This window comes from Juglans microcarpa x Juglans regia, chromosome 2S, assembly GCF_004785595.1.
Source record: "Juglans microcarpa x Juglans regia isolate MS1-56 chromosome 2S, Jm3101_v1.0, whole genome shotgun sequence".
Lineage (NCBI taxonomy): Eukaryota > Viridiplantae > Streptophyta > Magnoliopsida > Fagales > Juglandaceae > Juglans > Juglans microcarpa x Juglans regia.
The window spans coordinates 11,933,418-11,947,001 of NC_054597.1; the positions used below are offsets into that span (position 1 = coordinate 11,933,418).

The 13,584-nt window shown below is 37.2% G+C and overlaps 1 protein-coding gene across 2 annotated transcripts; it reads right to left on the reverse strand.

The window, feature by feature from the left end:
- Positions 1–7,168: 7,168 nt before the first annotated feature.
- LOC121251951 (cellulose synthase-like protein H1) lies at positions 7,169–12,267 on the reverse strand. 2 transcript variants are annotated; one of them, XM_041151372.1, is made up of 9 exons: positions 11,856–12,267; positions 11,273–11,603; positions 11,026–11,154; positions 10,109–10,225; positions 9,759–9,971; positions 9,521–9,635; positions 9,146–9,327; positions 8,397–8,747; positions 7,169–7,772 (listed from the first exon to the last, which is right to left on the reverse strand). In XM_041151372.1, the coding sequence occupies exons 1-9, from the start codon at positions 12,110–12,112 to the stop codon at positions 7,215–7,217; spliced, it is 2,253 nt and encodes a 750-aa protein (XP_041007306.1). In that variant the 5' UTR covers positions 12,113–12,267; the 3' UTR covers positions 7,169–7,214. The 2 variants fall into 2 exon arrangements, with proteins under 2 accessions (XP_041007306.1, XP_041007307.1); XM_041151373.1 differs by lacking the exon at positions 7,169–7,772 and adding an exon at positions 7,784–8,321 and having other exon boundaries at positions 11,856–12,264.
- Between the last annotated feature and the right edge of the window lie 1,317 nt (positions 12,268–13,584).

Sequence of the window (13,584 nt, forward strand, 5' to 3'; positions counted from 1 at the left end):
TTGTAAGGGAATGCAAGTATTGACATAGATGGTTGACTGGAAAGACAATTTCTAGTCTAGTAAGAGTATAGTATTGAAGGGCTCCAACTAGTTTTCTATAGGTGGTAACATCATCTAGAGGGTCCACTAAGAATTGTGAGAGTTTCGTTTTTGAGGTCATTGGAGTAGTGCATGGCTTGGCACCAACGATTAAAAAATTGATGTAATAAATCAACTATGTACTTCGATCGAGACAAGTAAAGACCAATAGAGTCACAATGAACCTTTGAGCCAAGAAATTAGTGCGAGGAACCCAAATCCTTAACAAACTCCTGCTTATCACAATTCATGAGACTCATAATAAGATTCAAGTCAGTACCTATTATACTAATATCATCTATATAAATACGCATAAAGATATGGGCTGAGTGACTATGAAAAACAAAGATAGAATATTGAAAATGAGATTATGTGAAGCCAATGTTTTGCAAAGTTTGTGCAAACATGTGAAACCAAGCTTCGGGGACCTGTTTAAAGCCATAGAGAATCATGGCAAAAGACGACCAACGAACCAACCTCCCACATGCTTACCTGTTTTGGAAACTTATGCTAGTAAAAGTGAGAACATGGAAACCAGTAAAATTAACGATATAGAGAAACATGATAAGGCAAGAGCGATGAGGGACGATGACGTTATTTCTAATGCAGATAATCGAGAAAATCAAGGGAAGATCAACAGGAGAAAAGATGGGAGCAATTGGGGGGGGGGGGACTAACGACTATAAAAGTATCCCAAAATAAATTTAAGTACTCTGATTTTGTTGCTGCTTATGGGTTGGTGGGTTTGGGGCCTGTGGGGCATGGGCCAAGTCATAATGGGCTCAATGGGGTAGTTGAGGAAAGGGCTAAGTTTGAGACTGTTGTACCAAATGGAGCTTCCCCTAAAAAAATGAATACACTTGACTTCCAACGACAAACTCATTCCAAGGAGATCACCAAAACTCATGGGGGATGGAAGAAGCGAGCTAGTGCCTCAGGTAAATCGTCTTGCTTAATCTCAAATGATGTGGGAAAGAAAAGATTGTTATGAGAAGAAGATGTTTTGTTTGGTGAGAATGTTCAAAAGAAAAGTAGAAGGGGAGAGGGGGAAGTACAATCTATAGTATCTCATTTGGCTCAAGGGGGACTCTGCGAGATGGCATCCAAAAAAGTTCTATAGTAGCAGCTGGTTCCTAGCCCCACCGGCCACAATGAAACTTTTAAGCTGGAATTCCCGTGGGCTTGGGAACCTATAAAGAATTCGTGCACTTTTTGACTTAGTTAAAAAGGAAGGCGCCAATGTGTTTTTCTTGATGGAAACTAAAGTGCTAACAAGTAGGATGGAAATATTGAAATTTCGTATCAGCTTTGAGTGTTGTATGGCTGTAGACTGTGAAGATAACAGTGGGGGTATTGCTCTTCTTGGAAGGAAGAAGTGGTGTTATCTTTGTTAAATTACTCTAAATGTCACATTCATGCAAACATGGTAGATAATGAGGATAGGAACATGAAATGGTTGTTTATAGGTATATATGGACACCATGTTGCACAAAAAAGGTATGAGACATGGAATTTGTAGTGATCCTTAAAAGGAAGGGGAACTCAGGGCTGGTTGGTGTGCAAAGATTTTAATGAAATTTTGAGTAACCAGAAGAAAATTGGGGAAGGGATAGGCCTGAAAATCAAATGAGAGAGTTTAGAGTTGTTCTTGATAATTGTAAATTGCAGGATTTGGGTTACACAGGGATTAAATTCCCTTGGTGTAATAGGAGGGAAATCACCAGAGTATTAGTGAGAGGTTGGATCGATATTTAGCCAACTTAGCATGGAAGGATCAGTTTCATAATGTGAAAACTTTGCATGGGATAGTAGCATCCTTAGTTCGTATCCCTATTATCTTATATGTTGATGAGGGTATGCCTATACGAAAAAGACATAATCCTTTCAGGTTTGAGGCTATGTGGACAGAATCTGTGGAGTGTGAAAATGTTATTTTTGAAGCATGGTGAGGGGTTTTTGGCACAATGGATATGCAGGTTATGATGAGGAAAATAGTAATGTGTAGTGAGAAGCTTCAGATGTGGAACAAAAGTTCTTTTGGTCACGTTCGAAGGAAGATTCAACGGGCCAGAAATGCCCTGCAACTACTCCAAAGCACTGACCCTGGATGCATTAGAATCAAATATCATAGAGAAGCTAGGGTCGATGTGCAAACTTGGTTGGAAAGAGAGCAAATTATGTGGAAACAAAGATTTAGGCCCTATTTGGAACTTGGACTGGACTGAGATCAACTCAGTGAAGTCTAATTTTAAGCTGAGTCTAACATCAAAGTACTCAACTCTCAAATCGCTAAATTCATCTCAACTCAAAACCTCTTTGCACGTGGAACCCACAATAGAGGTATCAAAATCACAATGTTGAAAAGGAACATACACGGTCAATAAGTTTGCAAAAATGATCTTATAATCCCAAAATGTCTAGTTTGCGAACGTAAATACTTACTCTTCGAACGCTTAAATAACCATTCAAATAGGCAGTCGAACGCATAGTTTGACCGCATATGTTACGTTTGAACGTTGCATTGGACTGCTTCTGTTACGTTTGAACGGTCACAAAATTCAATCAAACGGATTACGATGTACACAAAAATAGTAAGTAATTTTACTAATAAGGCAAGAATATTGTGTATATCATATATATATATATATTACTATATTGATTTTTCTGCACCATTTTTAATTTTGTTAAGATAAGTGTAAATATCATAATAATCACTACACTTAAAATTCTTCATTAATAATGTCCTCAAAATATTGTTTGAGAGAGAACAATATTACTAGAGTGTTAGGTGAAGCTGGTGGACTTTAAGGATCTTCGCTTGGGGCATGGTCCCTGGCATCCATCTTTGTAGAGCTTGGTTGGCAACCAATCATTGATTAGAAAGATGAAGGAATATACAAGATCATTGCCTTCACCAACATGGTATTTGAGTTCTATAGAGAGCTTGTGGTGCCTGCCAAGATGATGAGGCATACACAATCTCTGTTTGGGGTGTATCCATTGCATTTTTAGTGGGCGTAGTCACCGAGTTTCTTGGTATTCCTTAACTGCCCACTGCATATCCAACCGTCATGCCAAGGGAGTCTATAGTTGCGGGTGAAGGAGATATGGTTAAGGACGATGACACTGAGGTAGATGAAGTAGATGGCCTCCCTAATCATGAGACTCAATAGTTGGTTGTGAGTCTAGATGCTCATCCTTACGATGGGACCAAAAGCACCAAACAAGCAGATTTATCCGGATTTTTCAAGATAATGAACTTAATCATCGCCAACGACATCGATCCTCAACAACATAAGATCGAGATTGGCATGAATCCGGCATGCACAATTTATGGTACGCATTGCTCGTGGGGAGCTTTTAGACCTAGTGAGTTATATCTTTGCTAGGATTCAATCAGGGGTCCTGATCACACAATTTTTGGTAGCAATGGGGGTCTAGGTAGATGTTGCTGAGCGTGTCTGGAAGCAGATTGGGCCTATCAACTCCTACACCTTGTCACATAACAAGGGACACTCCAACAAGAGGCCTCGTGCTCCCATTACGGAGATGGCTGAGATTCATGGAGATGCACACCCGACAGATCATGAGGTATCGGGTGAGGCCTTTACATAGGGGCAACATACACTTCTATTCATGATGAGATTGCAGATATAGTGCATGCAGATATTCATGCACACACAATAGAGGTAATAGATGTAGTGCATATAGAGATCCGGAGTGTCATCTCTAATGTATGTACAAAGATTACTAGCATTGTCACAGAGTTGGGTCGAGATGTGCAAACGACTTAGGTGATGATCTTGACTCGGCTGACACAGGTTGAGACATGCCTAGTAGGAGTCGAGTTGGTGGTCCAGGACTTGGGGGTGTAGTGCCTCATTATATTTGCACTTCCATAGTTTTTTGTGTGGACACAAAATGTTTTTTAAAACTAATTTAATTAGGGAAAAGCTTTAAGCCGGATGGGTATCAAACCCTTTTTGCACCAGCCAATAGATGGATGACACGTAGGCATTATAGGAAAAATTTTCATGAACTCACGTGCATGTAAGGCCGGCACTTTTCTTTTGAAATCTTCCTCCCTTCCAATCGTTCTCCCTCCCTCCCCCATCTCTGTACATCATTTTGCTTCTCAGAAAAATCACCTCCCTCCACGACACACAACAACTCACAAACTCTCTCTAGGCTTTCTTCTTCTCCTTTTTTTTTTCCCTTTTAAGAATATGATAAAGATGTAGATATGCATCGGCAACAGAAATGATAATTGTATCTTCATTTCTTCTGTATAACTTCATGGATCTATAATCGTGCATGGCAACTGCTAATCCAAGGCCAAGGGTTGTTTTACATGAACTAGCACCCAACAGATGAGGTCCCACAAAAAAATATAAAGATGTTAACCTATTATTGTTTGCTGTTGTTGCAGTTTGGCCTCAACAGTATCGATAGAATATCAAAAAATTGAGGGTGCTTTGAAGGGATACCATTCCAGCACTTTTTCATCAAAGATCTCATAACTTGTGGGCAGTCCTTGGGGATCTCTGGTCTAAGACCACAAGCAGCAATCTCGACCGCAGCTTGCACTGGTGAATATGCAGCATAAGCTGCCTCACTAGACACCATCTCCCAAATTACCATCCCAAAACAATATGCGTTACTCATCTAGGTCTTAGAAACGCTCTCTGGGTCACTTACAATTATCTGTTCGCATCCAAAAAGGGACAAAAGGAAAAGAAAAGACGAACTTTTATATGCATAGTTGGTGTGTTGAAATGAACTTTAAAGAAGAATTTCCAACTTAAATTCTATTTATGAAGTTTTGACATAACTCCTAGGATGTTCCCCTTCAAAATAAACAGACTAAAGATGTACAGGTGGATTACCATTCATAAAGAGATAATTAAACTGAACTTTCAATATACACTTGTACCACCATTACTTTCATAATATAGAACATCTACATTAGCCACCCATCTACAATAGGAATTTGTCAGTTCTTAAATAGTTTCCAATGGTATTAGCAATGTAAAGATTAGGTAGCCAAAGAAATTAGGAATAAACAATACCCAGACAATGGCTAAAATAGTACCCAGACAATGAGTTTGTGAGTCGTCCTGCGTCGTGGAGGGAGGTGATTTTTCTGAGTTGCAAAATGATGTGCAGAGACGGGGAGGGAGGGAGAACGATTGGGAGGGTGGATGATTTCAGAAGAAAGGAGCCGGTCTTGCATGCACGCGAGTTCATGAAAATTTTTCTTAGAATGCTTACCTGCCATCAGTCTATTGGCTTGGTGCAAAAATGGGTTTGATACCATCCGGCTGGAAGCTTTTCCCATGTAATTATGAATTGTTGCTTGAACATCATTAAGCATCACTTCTATCGCAGTTATTTGTCCTTATTTTCTCTAATAATCGAGTTTTTTAACGTCCTACTTTTCCTTTTCTAAATTATTTATTGATCTTCATTCTATATATTCTTTAACTACTATTTCTTAATATAAATTAAATATTTTTCCCTAATTGATTTAGGTATTGTTTTGACATCAAAATAAATAAAAATTCTGATCATGTTCGAACGTATTTTCTAAGCCTTCGAATGGTTTTTCCACTCCTGTCAAAGAAATCATTTGATCCCACCATATTTTCTATTTGAACTATATTTATTCCATTTGAACGTGCTCTAAGTTTACGTTCGAATGTTAAACTTAATGTTCAAATGATTATATTATTTGGGACAACTTCTTCCATGTCAAAAACTATCGATTGAATGAAATATATAGTGTTTGAACTATAATTGTTCTATTTTCAAGGATAATAAAAAATGCTTCTTGTTCGAACAGTTATATAAGGCATTCTAAGGATAAGTTGATTTCTCGCTTAAATCAGATGCCATTTTTTAGTTCGAGCATAATTAATTTCCGTTCAAACATTTATTCCTTTCATGATCAAACGTTTTATAAACCGTTCGAAATAAACGTTTAGAGAAATGATATTTGCAGTCATAAATGCTCAAGCACCATGCACTTATTTTGAAAAAAAATAAGTAAATATGAGATCTATATAAAAAAAATTAATTTTTTAATAGTAGACCACTCTTTTCAAAAGCAGTGCAAGACACTTGCACAAACCATAACTATGTCTAGCATTACTCAAGAATTTATTAGGGAAAATACTTTTTGTCCCTAAATTGCATCCTGTTCAAGCATAATATTTATTGTTTGAACGGTAAAGGGCTATTGTCAGTATTTAGGGAAGAAATTTGAATTTAATCTCTAAAAATAATTTTTGGACAATTTTATATCGTTAAAAAAAAATCCCGAAAGACCATTTTTTTTGTAGTGTTAATTTTAATTGTCTGCTTAAATGAAGACACTGGAAAATTTCATCTTACATGATCAAGATCTTCTGATGTACCACAAGCTCAAAGAGAAATTATAAGAAAACAATAATAGAAATATTACACGAACAAAGTGTCTAAACTTTTGGTAGACCTCATGGACAATGACTAAAAAATTAAAAGAAAATAAATAGATTTTAATTTTACTGATCACACTGAACTAGATCTCTTACCTGGTTGTGATACCCTTTATGGGGTTATATTACTCATCTCAAGTTTTTTACTTCTTTTCAGATCCTATTAATGGAAAAAAAAATGATCATTAATTTGGTTGGTGATGAAAACCAGTTGACATATTGTCATGTCATTATCACATGATTATGTAACTTTTAAAGATATTTTGTTACGCTATTATTTGTTTTGAAGTAATGAAGTTGGATGTGTGAGTGTGTCATGTGTGCGCAATATGCTAATTGATTTGTTAATCCAAGATTATTGGTGAATATTTTTTCTAGCAAATAGTGCAAGATCGAACATACATACACATATATATATATATATATATATATTATATGATCTGCAAATTTACAAAACATTTATAATAAATATTTAACATTTACTAAAACTAATATCAATATTATATATATATCAGGTTCTTCAACCCAAGTTAAATGCTTTGAGAGAGCAAATATCATGGCTTTATATTCTTTTCTTTTGTGACGTGCCACAAGTGATTTGACCCAAATAAAAATTCTGAGAAAACAATAATAGAATTACATGTATACCCAAAGTGTACGTCAACCCATTGCAATTCGTCTGCACCAATACATAAATAGAAATGCCAAAGTGGCTGACTTGTATATGGTGGCTTTGGGAATCCCATACTTTCCTTTTCCAAAAAGCCCCTTGAAAAATGGCCAGAAGCATAGCACTAACCACGCACTACAAAAAGCCTCCCCTAGCCCCGATCCTGCATGCCGGCCATCATAAGCTGGTGTATGTTGCAACTTTAACAAGCTCACTACCAAAGTAGTCAAATGAACTAGCAAAATGGTTGTCCCTGGTACAAAAATGGGTGACTCATTGAACGTGAACCGACCGACATCATTATCATCACCATCATTAGAGGCTTGTTCTTTTTGTGTAACCTCAAAGACTGCCTCGGATAATCCTAAGAGCTTGAGAAGAACACTAAGAAATCCAAATAACCATGCTGTCATTATGGTTACTCTTGCCATTCTCTGGTTATTCCACCAAGCTCGCACCGACTGGCCAGCTCTCAAGTACTCGGATAAAGTGTATATGTTGTAAGTTAGAAAGAGAGAAACCGGTATATATAGAGCTGGTTCTTGGACCTATATATATATATGTACAAACATTAATTTTTAACTTTTATAAAGAAGATAACACTATGGACGTGATTTAGAATAATTCATTCATGTAGTCATGATCTTCAACATGCAAATCTGGATTACCATCTATCTTGTCCAAATAGAGGAAAAGCAAGTTAAGAGAAAAACAAATTGTATAGGTTAGAAATAATGACATGCAAGCTTGATGCTCCATTTTCTTTTTTTTCTTTTTTTTTTAAAAAAAAAGGAAAAAGAGTGGGGAGAGTCGGCCAGTGTAGCTTCCCCTTTTGGGAGTGATTATAAGGGCTCCCACTTGTTGGGGCATGTTCGAGCCATAGCTATTGACCCTTGAGGGGAAGCCTGTCACGACAACCCTACCAAAGTGTCTGCATGCAAAAGCCACCAAAATTTTGGTTCACATGTTTTACTAAGACAAGCCGTTTTAAACCTGTGACCTCGGACAAGAGAGGGAATAATGATCCCCTAGCTTTCGCCAACTGGACCACCACCTTGGTGCTAGCTTTATATTCTAGTTGGATGTAATGTTTAGGGTTGCATGTTTTCATTTGAATCATTTAAATCCGCATGTAAGTGTTAAAATTGGAGGTTCTAGTTTATGAAACTAACCTTGGGTAAGAAGTGGGAGTCGGCAATAATGCAATAGGCAGAAAGGGCAGCATAGCATAACTCGAAGATGGGGCGTAGACCCCAAGTGAGGATCCACAGATAGGCCACACATTGCCTCCATTGGAGCTTTGCAGAAAGGGAGGCAAATATGGGACAACTTTTGCTGAATAGAATCTCAAGCAACCCGGTAGCCCACCTCTTTTGTTGGGTCATTGTAGCAGGGCCGCTCGAGGGGGCACACCCTAGAAAGGCAGGTGGGTCTGGCGTACAAGGGGCAGACCTCCAACCCTTCTTTTGAATCATTTGCCCAGTATTGACGTCCTCTGCTGTAGATCCATAGATCCAACCCATCTGATATATACAAGATAACCACAAATATGAAAGACAACAAAATGAAGTGGAAAAAGCCTATTTGAAAGTTTGCTTATTGATACAGTCAACATGTTTCGGATATAGAAGCCTTCTATATTTGTTAGTACTGGTGTTTTAACTGTTTTCTCTATATTCGTTAGTACTTGTATGTAGTAGAACTTTTCTTGGATTAAGTAATACTAGGTCAAATAATAAGGGGATAGAGTTTTCTTTCTTGGTAAGTCATTTTTGGAGTACTCTTTATCATCACTGGTACCATTAATCTTATCATTAGTACTCTCTTGTTGCCAAAGTAAGAATGAGTAAGACCAAGAATACATGGGTGAAAAAAAATTCTCTCGATCGGCCTTCGTGCACTTTGGCACATAACAGCTGACCTTTGTACCCCAGCTAGTGCCATACTCGTACCCACAACTGGCTATTTGGTACGTTGCCTCCACATAGCTGTGAAGATTAATGTTTGGTTCATGCCCAGTTTTTCCTTTTAAAGCATCAACAGCTGATTTGATAAACTCCTTTGAATGCCCAAATCCTGAAAGCAAAGCCTCAGCCAATTTTCCTGTGAAAATGAGAAGTTGAAAAACATTCATTTTCATACAAAAAGGAAAAAACTCATGAACAAAGGATCGGAACTATATATAGTTTTAGCGATATCAAGAATTATTAGGTACTGATGAGATAGGAAGTCATAAGAAGGGAAACTTCAAGAAAGCATTTTTTTAGTTTAAAAAAGTACATGTTTCTTCACTTACCATCAATTGAATCTACATTATCTGGGGATAAACCATAGATAATCTTCCTTCTGTGAAAACAACCTGTTCCGCCATAAATCGGTCCTTGAATTCCGTCTATTCCACGTGCTATATACTATATATGTACATAAGCAAAATAAAATCATTTCTCTATGCATATATATGAAATGTTAATGTAAGAATGAAAGAAAAATAGAAGGAGAAAAAGCTATCTTTTAGGTTCAAGATTTAAAACCACCTCGAACAAAACCACCAGCTGATTGCCATAAGGATCATCGTTTAATCCATCGTAGAATCGTTGCGGGAACTGAACATATGCAATTTCTGATTCACTCTTGGAATCCAATAACACGCACATTGCATGTAGAACGACTTTTGGATTGTTCACAAACATATCGCAGTCTACATTTAACATGTACGGAGCGTTCGTCATCAATGCAGAGACTCTCGTCTAGATAATATATATATTTGACATAAACAGTAGAAATTAAGAGTGTTATAATCAATCAGATAAACACCATGCAGTAATTTATAAATTCTTGGGGGGAGTTTTAATTGATCTCCTCATCAAAAAATGTCAGGTCTTACTAGAGCGTTCATGGCACCCGCTTTGTAATGATGTGGATGCTTATGCTTCTTCTCCCTAGATATATACACCAAATGGGGTAACCCATCCGGAAGGCATTCCTTATTCTCCCACAAAACCTGAAACACGATTATCTAGGTAAGTCTTTTTGGAACTTAAACGGTAAATTATTAAATCCTGATCAAACCCCCACAAAAATACAGCCAATATCATATATAATCTCAAACATGTACATCTTCGGATGATGCAGTAATAGGAATCGTAACAATTAGTCACCTCCCAACAAACGATTTCCATCGTACCATTATGTTAGATAGAGACATAGGGGGTTTAATGGGAGATAAAATGCCAACATTAATCATATATAGATCATGATATTTATAATGAAAATAGCATATATAATAATTATGTTACTAATTCTTAAAGAAAGCGTAAAAAGAAATATAAAAAGATGGCAAATTACCACCCAATTTTGCAATCACCTCAAAAGTTTGAGATAATTACTCTTGATAACAAAATAAAAACATGAAAAAATAAAAAAAACAATTGATGGGTGGCTACAGAAGCCATAGTTTTGAGCTCATGTATTTGAGACCGTAAAGCTAGTTTGTGGGGCTTTTTCTTTAGTTTATCATCTGAATTTACATGCGAGCTATGTGTACACCGCCACGACGAGACTCTCTTTCGAAAATGACATTACCACCGTCTTCAAGAAGAGGGAAAGATCACTCCTAATTGCTGTTAAAGAATAATCTCACATTATCTATAGACATGATAATGGACAGTTTTATGATGAGTTAGGCTATGAATTTCTTCGAATGCAGCCATGATTCGTGAATAACCAAGACAAGTTCGTGGGATTCCATCATAAATTGGTATATATATGTCCCTGCAGCCAAATGAAAAGTTTAAAATTTACCTTAATAATAGTTGGATGGTTTCTGCGTTCTACATTTGAGAATTCTGCAAAATCCCCTGTAAAATCACATGGTCGAACAGAGTTTTTGACCGCCACCTCGATTTTGTTGGAAAGCTGCTCATACTCATTCTACATTAGACGAAGACAAAAAGGCTTTTTCAAGACATTAATTTTATGATTAATTTATGGAAGGAAATTAAGTTAAGACATATTCTAACTCTGACAAGCATTAATGAATTATTATTACCTTCATCCTTTTCCATTCATGTTGGAACTCCTTTGTGCTATCACTGAACGTTATAATAGGATCATTGGAAAAGTATCTAAAAGGAGCTCTAACTTGAATATCATACTTCCTACAAAAAGGTACCCAAAGTTGGGCAAACTTTGAGGCCTCGACAAGGGAATAGTAGGTAAGAAGAGAACAGCCATCATCCGATACATAGCAAGCAAGCTTGTGGGCTGGGTAATCTACTGCCAACAAAGACAGCACTGTGTTTACAGTGATGATAGGGGGTTCTAGCACAGGGTCCGCAGTTGTCACAAACATGTCCACTGAGGGAAGCTCATCAGTTCCCCTATCAAGAATACCGTCATGATCATGAAAGTTATATTCAATAAAATGAGGCATAATCAAGGATAATCGTCACAATATTTCATAGAAATTAATTGGAATTTTCTATTATCAATCCTTCACTCTTATTGTCATTTGTTCGATAGATCTTGTGCATATATATATATATATATATATATATATATATTCCAACAAATTATGCAGCAAAAACATCATCTACAGAAGATAGCTACAATGTATATATAGATGATGTTACCTTTGCAAGAGATGGTCCGGGTAAGTTTTGAATATCACACGATTCCATTTTATGTTGAGGACTAGAGACCAAACGAAGGTGAACCATGACTCACATAGGAAGGCAAGGAGCCAAGTGGGCCCATGGTTTTTGAGGTGGAGGAGACGATAAGTAAGGAGAGAAAGGAGTAGGAAAAAGATTATGATATCCAAGGTTCTTTGCAGAGTGTTTTTAAGAGGTGTTTTTTCGTATAAAGGGAGAGAGATGAGGCTCGCCATGGAGGATGAGTAGATATCAAGGCACGCAGTTTCAGTGGAAAAACCTGCATTGTTGTGTTATCTAATATATAGGTGAATTCGTAATTGCCTTGATGGCTATGATCTGTTGCGTCTGCGGCAGAGTCATGTCAGGCTGGGAGGTGGATATGTCGCTTGTGGTACTACAGTACTGAGCCTGTCAAAATCAAGTGTTTAATTAATCCCTTGACTACTGTTCATACCGATTTAAGTCACGAAACCATATCGTCTAGAACAGCCAAGCGTGGAAGGGTTTTGTCAACATGAGTACTAGTGATTTTCCAAAAGCTCGGACCACATGTTAACGAGTGGAACATGCGAGTGAGTGGACAGATCGAACACAAATTGTCATCCGGCCTCTTCCTATATAGCTTCATCGTCTTTCCATTATTATTTTTTATTTTGTTTGTTTCCTGCCAACTTGATTGAGCATGGGTTTAAACAATTAATTCAAGTTGTCTTCAAGGAGAACGTTGACAGTTACGTGTCGAAATTGTTTTTTTTTCAATATTTGTATCCAATATTTGGGTCCCTTTCATTATATGAAATAGAGAAATCTACTGTACATTTGTTTGATTTTATGGAATTAAATAAAGCTTTTGATACCACAAAATACTTCCTGTTTAAGCTTTTGAGTGTAAAATTTTATAAGGAGACGTTTAAAAGGATACTGAAGAATTTATGACATGCTTCGAGAGGCTTTCAGATTTATGATATGGGAGAAATCTTTTTTTAACAGTTTGCTTTACTAAATGTGAAAAGGAGAGGATATTATCTAATGGACCTTAGACTTTTCAAAATTTGCACGGATTATAATGGATCTCTACAAATTTCAAAAGTATCTATGTTATTTCCTTCTTTTTGGGTTTGAATTTATGATCTACCTCTGGATGGGATGAATGCACGGACAGTTTGGAAAATAGCAGGAACTCTGGGTGATGTTGAAGATGTTGATCTTACTGAGACAAGGCCTGGTTGGAGGGAATTTATTCGTGTGCACATATCCGTGGACATAAGTCAACCTTTGCCGCATGGAAAACAAGTTGCTGTGGGCGAATCAGATTATGTATGGGTCTATTTTAAGTTTGAAAGGTTGCCACAATTCTGTTATTATTGTGGGATACTGAGATATGGGGAGCGTGATTGCCTGCAATGAATTAATATTAGAAGTGATGCTAGAGACACTGAGTTTCCTTATGGCCCATGGCTGAGGGTGGGGATTGCTCCTGTGAGAGCACGCAATCACTTGGGATCATCTACTGAAGGAAGTACAGGAAACACATCTCCTGTAGATGATGATCAGAGCAATTTGCCAGTGAAAGATCCAATGGTAGTTACTAACTCTTCATCCCAACCATTGACGATTCCAAGCAAAGACTTGATGTGTACAACTGCTCAGGGGGCGGTTAATCAATTAACAGCTGTGAAAGTTGAGGGGCCTAGAATGACCCTAG